Genomic DNA, 14857 nt, shown 5'->3' on the forward strand with positions numbered 1-14857 from the left:
CTGTCCATCCAATTTCAGAAAAGCTCTCTTTCCACCTCTTCACAACCTGCCAACAACCAATTCCACAAGCAAACTTCCCATCTTATTAAAGCTAAACTGCCTTTATCGTGGCCCTTATGTATTTCTCAATCATGTAACACGTGTAAAATTGTTATCAAGTTCCTGCCTTTTTATTTTTATGTGTCGCTGACAAAGTGTTTGAGTGTTACGTCCCTAACCCCATTTTTTCCCATAAGCCCTGTGGTTGCACCATTTCCCATGGTGCATGTTTAGGAACTGGCATGTTGTGTGATAACAGAACTGACAACCCAGGGAAAACAATGAGCATATGGTGAGCTTTCAATGTCAGTTGCTCGTATTATTATTATCGAACCTCTGGGGCTTGCATAACACTTGCCATTTCTCAGAGCTCTTTCCCAATAAATTCATTTTTCTCCTCATGCTAGGTATGTGAATTATTGTTCTAACTATACACAAAAGAAAATGCAAATCACAGGGAGTTAACGAATTTGCCCAAGACCACAAAAGGAAGTCATGGCGGAATCTTTTTTTTTTTTTGAGATGGAGTTTCGCTCTGTCACCCAGGCTGGAGTGCAGTGGTGCGATGTCGGCTCACTGCAACCTCTGCCTCCCAGGTTCAGGTGATTCTTGTGCCTCAACCTCCCAAGTAGCTAGTATCACAGGTGCATGCCACCAGGCCCAGCTAATTTTTGTATTTTTAGTAGAGACGGGGTTTCACCATGTTGGCCAGGCTGGTCTTGAACTCCTGACCTCAAATGATCCACTCGCCTCAGTCTCCCAAAGTGCTGGAATTCCAGGCATGAGCCACCGCGCTTGACCAGCAGATTCTTAAAGACCTGTTCCTTGCCTTCAAATTTATTCAGGAAAAGAAATGCAGATATTACTTGAAGCTGTACAGCCAATCAGTGTAAAGCAAAGTGTATGTGAGAACAGGGCCATTCAGGAGTCAGAGGAGGACAGGAAGAGAGAGCATGCAACCGTGAGGGAAACCTGGAAGGAGTGAATGAGGAATCTGAGAAGGAGGCAGAGGGAGAACACTGCAGGATGGACACAAATCATTGAACAGCCAGGCTCTCAAACTCAGCCATGACAGAGGCCAACAGATAACAGGAATGAGTGAAATCTTCCAGGTGTAAACAGTAGGGGACGGTGGAGACTGTGGGACACTCAAGGTCCCAGTCAAAGGGGAAAGATGCCAGTGAACTCTGACCAACTCATGCCTGAGGAGTAGATTCAGCATCTGATATTTATTTATTTATTTATTTCCCGAGGCAGAGTCTCGCTCTGTCACCCAGGCTGGAGTGCAGTGGCATGATCTTGGCTCACTGCAACCTCCGCCTCCCAGGTTCAAGTGATTCTCCTGCCTCAGCCTCCCGAGTAGCTGGGATTACAGGCACCCGCCACCACGCCTGGCTAAACTTTTTTTTGTATTTTTAGTAGAGACGGGGTTTCACCATGTTAGCCAGGATAGTCTTGATCTCCTGACCTCGTGATCCACCCGCCTCGGCCTCCCAAAGTGCTGGGATTACAGGCGTGAGCCACCGCGCCCGGCCCTGATTTTTTAAAAGAAGCAGAATTCGGATTTCTGTAAAATTTCTTTTTTTTTTTTTTTTTTTTTTTTTTTTTGAGGCAGAGCCTTGCTCTGTGTCGCCCTGGCTGGAGTGCAGTGGCGCAATCTTGGCTCACTGCAACCTCCGCCTCCTGAGTTCAAGAGATTCTCTTGCCTCCGCTTCCTGAGTAGCTGGGATTACAGGTGTTTGCCACAACTGGCTAAATTTTGTGTTTTTAGTAGAGACAGGGTTTCACTATGTTGGCCAGGCTGGTCTGGAAAGCCTGACCTGAAGTGATCCGCCCACCTCAGCCTCCCAAAGTACTGGAATTACAGGCGTGAGCCACCGCGCAGGGCCTTTTTGTTGCTGTTGCTGGTTTGAAACACAGTATCACTCTGTCGCCCAGGCTGGTGTGCACTGTTGCAATCACAGATCACTGCAGCCTTGACTTCCCAGGCTCAGGTGATCCTCCTGTCTCAGCCTCCTGAGTACCTGGGACCACAGGTACGTGCCGCCACCTGCCCAGCTAATTTTTTAGGGTTTTTTGGGGGGTTTTGGTGTTGTTTTTTGTTGTTGTTGTTGTTTTTTTTGTACACATCGGGCCTCACTATGTTGCCCAGTCTGGCCTCAAACCCTTAGGCTGATGAGATCCTCCTACCTCAGCCTCCCAAAATGTTGGGATTATGGGTGGGTGCTACCACGCCCGGCCACTTTTCTAATTGTCGTCAGTTTTTTAAACATCAACAATTAATGCAAATGTTTAAAAATACGTCTCAGGCTAAAGTAACACATCTGTTGGCCAGAGAATATGCAACTTCCAGTGAACTGAGCAGTGACCCCCAGGCCCAGGGCCCCATGCGAAGAACTCTGAACACTGATGGACACAAAATATGTTATTTATTGTCAATTTCTGCAAAGACACATTTAAGCAACAAAATATACATTTGTCAACCTTTTAGAATTTGTTTTGTACATTAACAAATACAATGTGCTACCATAGCAATAAATTAAATGTACATTATTTACATTACATAGGCAGTTGGGATCTACGAATCACCTCCTCACTAAGAGGAAAGAAAGGAAAGTCGTTGTCACGTGGAGCATCACTTCCAAGCCACAGTTCTTAGGTTCGACCACACAGGGGAATCTGCACACTCACACGCCAGCAGTCCCCGAGCTGGAGTGTCCAAGGGTAACACCCAAGACGAGAGAGCTGCACACATGCTACGGAGCAGGAAGGGGGAGGATTCACGCTTCCAAGCAGAAATGTCACAAAATCAAAGACGATGGCAATTAAATTCCAGTCTTCCAGCCAAATGGCCCCCTCCCCAGGGCTGGTAAGGCACAGGACAGAGCCGCCGCCCCACAGCCTCTCACTCGGCAGGGCTCTGCTGCCCTTGGCCCTAGCGGGGCTTGTCTTCTTGCTCCCAAAGGGGCACACGGTCCAGCTGAAGGGAGGGAGACGTGGGATCGGGGTGGACAAGGGGCTGGCGGTAAAACAGAGCTTGGTAAAAGAATACCCCAGCCAGCCCCACCAGGCTGCAGGATCAGCCTTGGCAAACTGTACTGGCCTCCCCCTGCCTCAATACGGGGTAGCTAGAGGCTGGGGGGAGGAGCCGAGGGGTCCTGAGCATGGCTGACTGGCCTGGTCCCTGCTGGCCGCCTGTACCCATGAGATCTACTCGAACCCCCGACTGCTTAAAACAGATCTGTCTCGACTGACTTAGAAAGCAATGAGAAAGGTAGTGTTTGAGCTGGCACCTGGCAGGGTCGGGGGAGGAAAGTGAAACAGGCTGTTGTCCTGCCTTGTCACGGGAGCCTGAGTTTCTATTAACAAGCTTCGTTTAAGAAACAGGGAGAAATGAAGAGTTTTTCTTTGACCACTTTTCCTCTTAATTTAGGAAAAGGGAAGCTGAGGGTGGGTGAACAGCATCTTTTTCCCTGGCCTCCGCCCCCATTACACACTGGAGCTGAAGAACCAATCCCGCTGAGAAACAGTTCACTGAATCCCTTTCCCTCCTCGTTTTCTCAGTTCAAGCTGCATCCAAAGCCCAAGGGTCCTCACTGAAAAATCCAAGAGACTATCCCTCCTGGCGAAAAAGAGCAGAAACTGCGGCCTCACCAGCATCCTTGACTGCTCACCTCCACGCCAGTGCCAAGGCAGCAGCTAACTGGCTTCCCCCAAACCCAGGGCCCCAGGAAACGCAGCCACTTATTCAACCAACCATGTAGGCGCTGCAGAGGAAGGGACCCTGGGTTGAGGGTTCTAATCCCAGCTTTGCCACCAGCCAGCTGTGTGACCTGAAGCAAGTTATTCCCCTCACCTGGGCTAAGATTTCTCATCTGGACGATGACATGGTTGGATGAGATGCTAAAAGGAACCAGCAGGCATGGGTGTTGAGATGATGCTGACAAAGCTGAACCACTGAATCTTTTTCAAGAAATGTCATTTTTACATTCACTGGCATAGACAGACACTCTCGTTAAGACTTGCCATCGCGAGCTTTTCCGCACCTGTTTTTAAGCGTCAACTGAGCTGGAGGCATATGGGTGGCCCTACAGTGCCTGAAAAGTAGTTTCTTCAGTGAGTCAGGCAGTTCCCAGAGCCGGAGATGTGTCCCGGAAAACATCCCCTCGTGGAGATCACAGTGGAAATACCTCAAACACCAGCAAGAGCACCATCTAGATGAGCCTAGTCACAAGGGCCAATGAGGTCTGAGCAAATCTTTGAGCCCCAAGACCGGGCGCAGCATAAAAGGAAAGACATTTGAGATCAGAGCAGATGTAGGGAGAGCATGGGGGAAACAGCCCTCCAGGAACCCGAGCTGCCTGCCCCGTGGTCTAGGGGAGGGAGGGGAGGCTGGGCCATCCTTGTTCTCCTCCTCCCTCTCAGCACTGCCCAGGTGGGCTGGAAATGCAGACTCTGGAAGCCACAGGATGGAGCTTCTAGAGATAGTGAGGCATGATCACAGGGAAGAGGCATTTGGGGTCCTGTTCAGATCACTCCAATAGCAAAGCGGGCGTGGAGACCCCATCTCAGGTCTCTGCTTCTCTAGGGGCCACCCAGCCATCCTGCCCACCAGCTTAGAGGCAGGGACAAAGCCCTCCCAGGAGGCAGCAGGCAGCAAGGGTCAGCCAGCACAGTGGGGACAGGCAGGTATAAGATTCCCAAATGGGACAGCGTGGTGACAACCTGGAAACCCCAGAGGACCTCAGATGGCAATGTGACACGGCCCATCCACCAAGCAACTGTAATGCCGGCTTCCCAGAGCGGCAAGCCGGAGCCTGCATCTGTTCTTAAAGAAATGCAGTTTGACCTTTCCGGTGCCTCCAGAAGCCGAGCCAACAAAACACGGCCGGAATGTACGGGCCTCTTTCCAGCCGTGGGGGCTGCTACGGTGACTCTTCATAAAAGCTAAACAGATATTTTGTTGACCTTCTAACAAGAATAAATGTTACTAGACTAGTACTTTAGGGAAAGTACTAGTGAAGGGAGAACTCTCCAGCCTGCAGACAGGACTCAATCATTCCCACACACGTGGCGGGGAAGAAAGATCGCAATGTTGCTTGAATGGCAAAAGCAATGGGGAGAATTTCACAATGTCAGTTAAAAAAAAAAAAGTGTAGTATTTGTATCTTGGGCATAGGTCCAGATCCCTACGGGAATAAAGCATTCGGCTGGAAATCCTTGTCATCGGTCATGGGGCAGGTGCCCAGCCAGTGTCACTCTGCAGCCCCGTCTGCACTGAAAGCTGCTCTTCAGGCTCATTTTACCTGGAGGATGCCCACCTTAACCCCAACCCGGGCCCATCGGCAGAGAAGCCCGTGGCGCTGCAGACTCGGAAGTGGGAGAAGCCGGGGGGGGTGTCCTCGGAGGTGAGCTGGCTGTCCCAGCAAGGGGGCTCTGCAGAGGGTGGGGGTGGCACGTGGGTCACAGGGTCTGAACCACACCCAGATGGGGCCCAGGTTGCAGGAACCCTTCAGATATGACAGCTGCCTACAGACCTGCAGCTGGAGAGGGGAATAGGATTGTGGGGGTTGAGCCCCAGACGCAGCTGCCCAAGGGCACAGTAGCTGGAAAAGGCCCCAGGGCCAGGCTGGGCCCCCCAAGACTCCAGGGGCATAAGCTGCTGAGGGACACTGTGCCCCTTCCCCACCCAGGGGCCTGATCAGAACCCACAAGTCATCCCCCACTCACCTCTCTCCCCACGTAAGTGGGGAGGAGAGATAACTACGTCTTCTTTGAACCTCCCCTCTCAGCAGAGACCTGGGCTCTGGCCTGGCCCTCAGGCCCTGAGGTTTTCCTCAACCAGCAAGCAGCATCCCAGCACTGACTCCAACAAGCAGCATCCCAGCACTGACTCCAACAAGCAGCATCCCAGCACTGACTCCAACAAGCAGCATCCCAGCACTGACTCCAACAAGCAGCATCCCAGCACTGACTCCAACAAGCAGCATCCCAGCACTGACTCCTTGGCGCTCCCTGAATTCCTTCTCACTCCCGGCTTCCCACCCCTTTGTGGGAAAAATATCTTCTCAAAGGGAAGAGACTGCCTCTGGGACTGCCCCTCCCCCACCAGCCACCCCGCAGCAGCCAAAATCAGGAGAAACTGGGTGGGACCCAAAGTTCCTGCCAGAGTCCAGGAAGTGTGCAGCACGGTCCCGGCCCGTCCAGCTCTGGCTCTGAGCCTGAACTGGCTGGAGCCCCGCTCACGGTACACTGGCAGCAGGGGCAGGGCAGCCCTGGGCCTATGTCAGCAGATGGGAAAGGCGTTCAGCACAGAAGCAGATAGACGGTTTAGAGCTCCAGAGATACGGGGGCAATAGCGCCGAATTTTATCAGGATGGCCTCAAGGATGCTACGAATCTTGGCTCCTGGGAACATGACGCCTCCACCACCGACTGCGCTTCTGGTAGCAAAGCCTGCCACGTTCAGGAAGGCACTGCCCCTGTGGCCAAGACCCTCACCGAGGATCTGCTCCCACCCCCAACTCCGTCTCTGAGGCAGACCAGCTCCCCAGTCACTGCTAAGCTCCCCCCAGATCCCCCTTTGCCCAACACTTTTCCTCTCCAGGATGAATAGGATGATAAGGGACCCAGACATCACACTGGGAGGTCAGCAGCAGGAGGAACCTGAGGAAGGAGGCCTCGTCCAGAGATGGGAGGTCCTGGGAGGACATGTAGGTGAGGGCAGAGGCAGGGCTGTGGCTAGACTGGGACACCTGGACCAACAGCACATCTGTGGGCAGGTGGCCGGGGAGCGGCGGGGCTGGGACTGTCAGGGTCGTGGACGGCACTCCCAAACTGCTGGAACAGGAGCCTTTTCCAGGACAGAAGAGGGGCTTCCCTGAGGAGACAAGGAGGAGGGAAGCGATGAGCGAACATTCCGTACAGGAAGGAGGGGACGATGCGGACGTCGGGAGGAAGGGGTGGGGAACGTGCCTGCCCATGGCTACAGCCCACCAGATACACTTAGGAGCAGGAGGGCACCCGATGTAAGGGTGCCCCACCTAGCATGGCCCGAGAAGCTGCGCATAGCCACGGCTTTGGTGGGCAGTGACGTCCGGAGTGCGTGATGGGAGCCGGGGGTGAAGGTCCACATGCCCATTTGTCTTCTGCTTTTTCATAAATCAGGTTGAACATAGAGTGGGTTCGGTTGTACCCCTCCCCTTGGCTCCAGCTGTGACTCTGACCCCTGGAGCCCCATGTGGGGAGAGGGCTGGGGGCTCAGATGGGTCTCTGGTGACTTCCCCAGCAGAAATCCAGGCCTTGAAGGGGGCGAGCTGGACCCACGGCCGCTCTGCTGAAACCACGTGCCCCCTCAAAGCAGGCAGGGGCAGAGGCCTCCTGGGGTGGTCCCTCACAGTGCTGACTGCCAGGGGCATCTCCTGGCAGGGAGGGAGAACACACCTCAGCCCAGGGCCTCTGCCAAAGACATAAGGAGGGAACAGCTGCCTGAGGGCAAGGGAGCGAGGGAGCACTAGGAACTCCTCTCTCCTGGGTCAGAAGCGGGCTTGGGCGACTCCCCTTCTGCCTGCGGGAACCAGACCCCATCGGTGGAAGGGAGGCCTATCTAGTACGTCTAGTCCAGTGTCACTGGGAACCCCCTTCCCATCCACACACAGGCCATCTGCCCCTCCTTCCCCGTCGCAGGTCTTCAGGGGCGAGGAGGTGACTCTTTGGACATCCCCAGCGGGTGGCATCTCTCCGGCCATTCTGAGGTTACAAGGCCGCTAGTACCCTGATCTAAAAGAAACACACATCCCCCTCCTCACGGCCACAGCGGGACATTCACTCAACCCACCTTGGACAGGCGAAGGACTCCACTTTCACATTAGTGACCCTGTTTCAACAAAAATCCATACATAAGTTTAAATAACCAGACAGCACACGCCCCTTCCACGGCGGCTCTGCGCACTCAGCTCTCCACAGTCTGGCGAGCTCAGGAAGGGATTCGGGACCCCAGGAACCAGCCCTTCCTACCTCACATCTGGGCCTGGAGCTCTCGATAGTCTGGCGAGCTCAGGAAGGGACTGGGGGACCCAGGAACCAGCACCTCCCACCTCACATCTGGGCCTGGAGCTCTCGATAGTCTGGCGAGCTCAGGAAGGGACTGGGGGACCCAGGAACCAGCACCTCCCACCTCACATCTGGGCCTGGCCGTGTCCAGAGCTGTAGCTCTAGCTCGGGAGTTGTGGCAAAGGTGGCTGGAACCCCGAGCCACGGCCCGCACCCGCTGGAGCCAGACCTCCCCAGAGCTTCCCCTGCCTCCTTCGGGGAGCCCCCTCTGGGATGTCTGAACCCTCGTCCTCTGGCCTCAGGAAGGAAGGCTGGGCCTCTGCAGGAAAGTGGAGTGTGGGGTGTGGGAGGTGTTCACTGCATCCTTACCACACCAGAGCTGGCATGGCTGAGCTTGTCAAAGCGGAATTTCAGGTTCGATCTCGGGGAGTTTCTGCTTTTGGCATCTAAGAAAAAGAAGAAGGGCCATGAAAGGAGGGTGGAGCTGTGGAGGCCACTGGGGTTGCATGTGGGGACTGGCTAGGGAGGCCAGGGGAAGGGGGCCTCCTGCCCTCCACCAGGACCAGGCACCCCAGCTGACCTGTGCCAACCCACGAGAGCCACCTCCTAGATTACAGAATTGTGGTGAGCGGGTTGTTCAACTCAGGCCATTTTTTAAAAGTTGAATTATATATAAGCTTACAGTTCAATAAATTATATTCAACAGAGGTAATGAATACTTGAAATTCGTCACTTCCTACTTATTTTTCTCTGTTTTACGATTATCTGTGCTCTTACGTCTATGTATCTATGTGGTAGAAACACCCTAAAGATGGTGACTACAGTGTATCTTCTTCCCAATTCCACGTCGGAGGACGTCACGTCAGTAGCTTGAGATCAGCCACGACAAGTGTATTTACACCACAGAAATTGGTACATGCCACAAATCATGGCTTGATTGTTTTACTGTCCAGACTTAAGGAACTAATAGAAAAAAAGGAATTTACATTAAACTTCAAAACATGCTGTGTCTGCAGCCATTACATTGTGAATAGCACAAAAGAAAACTGAGGAGATATCCTTCCGGGGTTTGAAAACTTTTCTTGGATACAGCAAAGAAATGACTCATGTCACTGACAAATGAATGAAGTTCTCTTAATACAAAATACTCATGGCCGGGCGCCATGAGACTGTGTGTGTGTGTGTGTGTGTGGAGAAAAGGTATGTAAGACGCAGCATCACTGTGTGGTGTGGGAAGCGCCGGCCAAGAGTGACCAGACCTGCTCCAGGTCCCTTCTGCCCTTGGTGACCTTCAGCAACCTGCAGAGACTCTCTAATTCCTTTACTCAAAACTTTCCTCACTTTGATATTTATTTAACACCAAGTGGGAGCCGGGCTTGATTACTGATTCTTTCATTCATTCCTTCAATATTTAAGTCTTATTTAAAAAACAAAACAAAACAAAAACATCAGGCCAGGTGCGGTGGCTCACGCCTGTAATCCCAGCACTTTGGGAAGCTGAGGTGGGCACATCACGAGGTCAGGAGTTTGAGACCAGCCTGGCCAACATGGTGAAACCCTGTCTCTACTAAAAATACAAGAATTAGCCGGGCATGTGGCACATGCCTGTAATCCCAGCTACTTGGAAGGCTGAGGCAGGTGAATCACCTGAACCTGGGAGGCAGAGCTTGCAGTGAGCCGAGACTGTGCCACTGCACTCCAGCCTGGGTGGCAGAGTGAGACTCCGTCTCAAAAAAAAAAAAAAAACCAGGGAATTTGTATTTCCACCCCCTTTTACAGATGAGGAAACTGAGGCTCAGAGAGGTGGACCTGTCAATGCTACAACCAGGATTTGAACCCAGCTCCGCAGCTGCCCAGCCACAGAGGGCCGAATGAGAGGAGGCCCGTGAACTCTTCCGCTCACTGAGAAACACGCATGCAAAGGGTCACTGGCTGTGGAATCACGATCTTCCCTTCATCTCTGACCCTGCAGGTTCCCTTTGCGACTTCCCTTCACTGTGCGAACCCCAGGAACATTTTGGCTTCAGCCACCCTGAAGGCCCGCTGGCCCTTCTGTGTTTCTACCATTGAGACTAGAGTTTCTCAACCGAATGTCATTTGGGGTCAGAGAATTCTTTGTCTGATGTGGCTAGGGGGCTGTCCTGTACATTGCTTATCAGCTTCCGTGACCTCTGCCCACTAGATGCCAGTAGCACCCCTCCGAAATTGTGAAAATCAAAAATGTCGCCAGACATTGCCAGACATCCATGAGGGAGCAAGACTGTCCCCGGCTCAGAACCGCTGAGTACACTATTGTCTCATTCCCATTCTTTAACCAACACCGAGGTTAACAGTTCCAGGCCTCGTACACGAATGTGCTGCTTTCATCTTCATACAACCAACCCTCTGAGGCAGACACGACTCTTCCCCTCCCTTCATCTTCTGCTTGGAGAAACTGAGGCACAGAAAGGCTCGGTGACGTGCCCAATGACCTGTCTGGTAAGCAGCAGACCCAGGATTTGGACCCAGGCTCAGAGTCCTGTGCTGTCCTCACGAGGGCAGAGACCCGCAGCACCCGCCCAGCAGTGCCCACCGCACAGGTCCACCTGAACGGCCCTTAGGTGCTGGCCCCCCACCCTCTCTCCAGAGCTGGCTCCCCTACTCTGCCCAACTGCAGGGATCACAGAACCCCAAAACACCCAGACTCCTGCCCTCTCTGAAACCCTGCTACTGAGCCCGTACATTTTACCTCCTTGATCTCTCCTGAACCGAGGTGCTTCTGCCGCAGCTCCCCTCCCCTCCTCTCCCCTCCTCTCCCCTCCCTCCCCTCTGCTTCTGCTCCCCACTAATCCATTCTACACTCAGCAGCTGCAGCAGCCAAAATGGACCTTCTCAACTCCAGATGGTGCTTCCCTACTTAAGAACCTTCAGACACTCCAACAGCGGCTGCTAGCAGAACAAAATCCTCACCAGGGGCCCGGGGCTGACCCGGCCTGTCGCCTGTCAACGCTCCGGCCTCTCCCACGCCTGGCTCTGTGAACCCAGCTGCCGTGAACCACGTGCAGTTCCGGAATACCCGCTCTCTCCTCTCCTCTGGGCCTTTCCACATGCTGTTCCCTCCCCCTGCACCCCTTTCCCCTCTTGTATTATCAAGACCCCCAACATGACAGAGGGGCCCTGGAGCGCTGGCAGGTGGGGAGAAGGGCTGGAGCGCTGGCGGGTGGGGAGAAGGGCTGGAGCGCTGGCGGGTGGGGAGAAGGGCTGGAGCGCTGGCGGGTGGGGAGAAGGGCTAATGGAAAGTGCTCAGCTTTCCCACCGCCAATCCCGGCTGCTCCACTGTGGGATCTCCCACAAGGCCTTCAACTCTGCCTCAGTTTCACAACTCTCAGCGTAAGAAGAGCTTAGGAACTTGGGCCTCTTAAGGCTGATGAACAGATGAGGTGGGCGCGCAGAGCGGAGGGCCTCACGGCTGGGAGGAGGGGTGGAAACTGGCCAGTTCAGCGTGGCTGGGGCCCTGCCAACAGTGGACAGGGCACAGCCTGCCCTCCTGGTGATGTCACACACACCACCAGATGCCACTGACCTGTGGGACTCCGGCTCATGATGATTGGGGTGGCAGCTGCGCCCAGGCTGGGGCTCTCGCTGCTCGGGGATGGGCTGTAGACAAACACCTCCTGCTTGAAGGGTGAGGTTGTGGACGGCTGGCTGCCCTGAGGAGAGAGGCCGGGTGAGCGAGGCCAGCCCACCCTCGGCAGCTGCGCCCACATAGGCCTGAGGCAGCCCCCACAAGCCCAGGACAGCCGCTGCCTCCCGCTCCCCACTTGGGCCTGCTCTTTCTTTCCTGCTGACCTCAACCCTGGTTCCAAGCTATCCTGCTCCAAGAAGGACCTTTGACCCAGCCCCCTGGGGCACTGGCCACTCACCACTCCAGCCAGGAACCCCAAGGCAGGGGCACCATCGGGTCTGGCCCCTGCCCTCTGCTGCTGCTATGTCACTCCGAGAGAGAGGTCCCCTCACCCACTGCGCCCAGGGGGTGGTGATGGCCAACGAGCCCACCTCTCGTTTCCATTCTTCCCCTTTCCTCTGCAAAGACTGAAGTGGGCTTCGATCCATAGTGCTGTTCTAACGCAAGGAGGGTGGCTGGCTGACGCCCCAGAGAGCCTGCCCAAGGGTGGACGGGGCACACCTACCCCACTGTCGCCCTCCTCCATGGCCTCGCCCTCCCCTGCAGTGCTGCTGACGCTGCTGGTGCTGGAGGAGGAGCGGGAGATGGCGCGGCCGTTTTCCTTCAACTTCATGAAGGGCCTGCAGGGAACAGGATGTGAGGCCAGCCTGGGTCACACGCGAGAGCCCTCCACCCCCAGGGTCCTCCCCGGGACCGATCTGAGCCTGTCCTCTGGCAGCTCCCCACGCCCCCACCCATCGGCCTTTGTGTTCTGGAGAGTTCCAGAGGCAGGAGATGGTCACTCTCAGCTGGCCAGGAGGCAGAGAGCCTGTTCCAGGACTCCATGTGGCCGAAGCCGGCCTTTCCCCACCCTCACTCTCTTACTTCTCCTTGTTGGGGCAGATTTCCGGAGAGCTGGGATTGGATGAGGTCTCAGACTTTATCTCCTGAGAGGAGTGTCCACCATCCGGGGTCTTGGGTGTGCTGGATGTGCTGTCACTGAGGGAATGGAAATGAGGAGTGAGGCCGCGGAGACAGCCCTCAACCCGCGCCCCATCCACGGCCCCAGGCAGAGCCTCTCTCAGCACGGCGGGGGGCGGTGGGGTCAGAGCGCCCCTGCCAAGCATCACTGCCTGGACGTCCTTTCCCACCTGAGTCCCCCAGAGATGGCGGCACACTACGGGGTTTCCCGGTCCCTACAACAGGGACTATTCTAGGTTCACGGTGAAGTCCACAGCTGCCAAGCAGGAGTCCTGGCTTGATGGCCTCTAGCCCAGATCTCTCTCACCCAAGCTGGCCATCACACCTGGCGGAGTTATGGGTCAAGAGAGGGCCCCGTGGGGAATGGAGCGGGGAATATGGCGGAATCTATGACATCCGCCCCCACTGCAGGAACCACCCAATACACATGGACTCCTGGGAAGTCCCGGGGGGCCGCCCTTCATATAGACTAGAATACGAGCTCCTGGACCCACATGAGGAGGCTGCCTGGGAGCTGGGAAGCAAGGGGTACTCTCAGCCAACAATATCCTTCTCCTTTAGTGTAGCAAAGACCATGGACCGTGCCCACAGTGCTCCCCATGCTGGTTGTTGGGGACGGGATGGCCGTGTCCTCAATGCACTTTTTTTGAGACTGAGTCTCGCTCTGTTGCCCAGGCTGGAGGGCACTGGTGCAGTCTTGGCTCGCTGCAACCTCCGTCTCCCAGGTTCAAGCGATTCTCCTGCCTCAGCCTCCCAAGCAGCTGGGATTACAGGTGCGTACCATCATGGCCAGCTAATTTTTGTATTTTTAGTAGAGATGGGTTTCACTGCGTTGGCCAAGCTGGTCTCGAACTCCTGACCTCAAGTCATCCGCCCATATCGGGCTCCCAGAGTGCTGAGATTACGGGCGTGAGCCACCGTACCTGGCCGTCAATGTACTTTTTAAATAATAGTGTTCTTGAGACAGAATCTACATACCACAGAACTCACCTATTTAAAGTATACAATGCAATGGCTTTTAGTTTATTCAAAGTTGTGCAACTGTCACCACCGTCTGATTTTAGAACACTTTTGGCCCCCTAAAGGAAACACTAGACCCATTTGTAATCACTTCCTAGTCCTCTCCCTGTAACTCCCACCCAATCCCTAAGCCATCACTGTAGGTTGGACTCTTCTGGACATTCATGTAAATAGAATTATATAATATGTTATGGTCTTTTTGTCTGGCTTCTTAACATAATGTTTTCAAGGTCTGTCTATGTTGTAGCTTGTATCAGGACTTTATTCCTTTTTATTGCAATAATATTCCATTTTATGGATAGATGGCGCTTTGTTTATCCATTCTTCAGACGATGGACATTTGGACTGTTTCTGCTTTGGGCTATGATAAATAGTGCTGCCATGAGTATCTGTGTACGAGTTGTACTAGTGGACTCAATTTTTTTTCATGGCCCACTGTTCTCAACTCTCTTGGGTATACACCTAGGAGCGGAATTGCTTGGTCATATGGTAACTCTGTGTTTAACCTTCTAAGGAACTGCCAGATTGTTTTCCAAAGTAGTTGCACTATTTTACATTCCCACCAGCAATGAACAAGGGTTTCCATTTCTCCATATCCTCTCTGACATCTGTTATTATTTGTCTTTTTGATTAAAGCCATCCTAGAGGTGTGAAGTGTCTCAATGCACTTTTGATGAGGTTGCTAATAACCTCCTGTCAATCTGTCCGGGGGTTTGGCTCACTGTGCTGGACTTCTCTGTGTGTCTGACACAGATGTCCTCCCTTCCTGGAATTTCTCCTCCTCTGGCTTCAGAGACTCCATCCCCTCCTCTTCTTCTCTCATCTTTCCTTCCCAGTCAGCTTCACCACCTTCCCTTCTCCACCTGCCCTTAAATGTGGTACTCTACTCAGCCTCTCCGGTGGTCGTATTAATTAAGCCATCGTCAATCAGTACCTCTACCCTACTGGTTCCCAACTCTCCTTCTCTAGTCAAGGCCTCTCATATACCGTGGAATACTATGCAGCCATAAAAAAGAATAAGTTCATGTCCTTTGCAGGGACATGGATGAAGCTGAAAACCATCATCCTCAGCAAACTAACACAGGAACAGAAAAACCAAACACTGCATGTTCTCACTATAAGT

General features: G+C 53.7%; 1 protein-coding gene across 6 annotated transcripts in view; it reads right to left on the reverse strand.

Annotated features, from left to right (window-relative positions):
• Positions 1-2449: 2449 nt before the first annotated feature.
• Positions 2450-14857, reverse strand: part of RAP1GAP2 (RAP1 GTPase activating protein 2) — a 267223-nt gene continuing 254815 nt past the window's right edge. For all 6 annotated transcript variants that reach the window (XM_030799615.1, XM_030799613.1, XM_030799614.1 and 3 more), the window contains 6 exons: positions 12619-12732; positions 12260-12374; positions 11653-11779; positions 8460-8536; positions 7876-7914; positions 2450-6918 (listed from right to left, as the gene is read on the reverse strand). In XM_030799615.1, the coding sequence (XP_030655475.1) occupies positions 7906-7914; positions 8460-8536; positions 11653-11779; positions 12260-12374; positions 12619-12732 (442 nt within the window). In that variant the 3' untranslated portion in view covers positions 2450-6918; positions 7876-7905. The remainder of the gene's footprint in view (positions 6919-7875; positions 7915-8459; positions 8537-11652; positions 11780-12259; positions 12375-12618; positions 12733-14857) is intronic.

This window comes from Nomascus leucogenys, chromosome 19, assembly GCF_006542625.1.
Source record: "Nomascus leucogenys isolate Asia chromosome 19, Asia_NLE_v1, whole genome shotgun sequence".
In the NCBI taxonomy this organism is placed as follows: Eukaryota; Metazoa; Chordata; class Mammalia; order Primates; family Hylobatidae; genus Nomascus; species Nomascus leucogenys.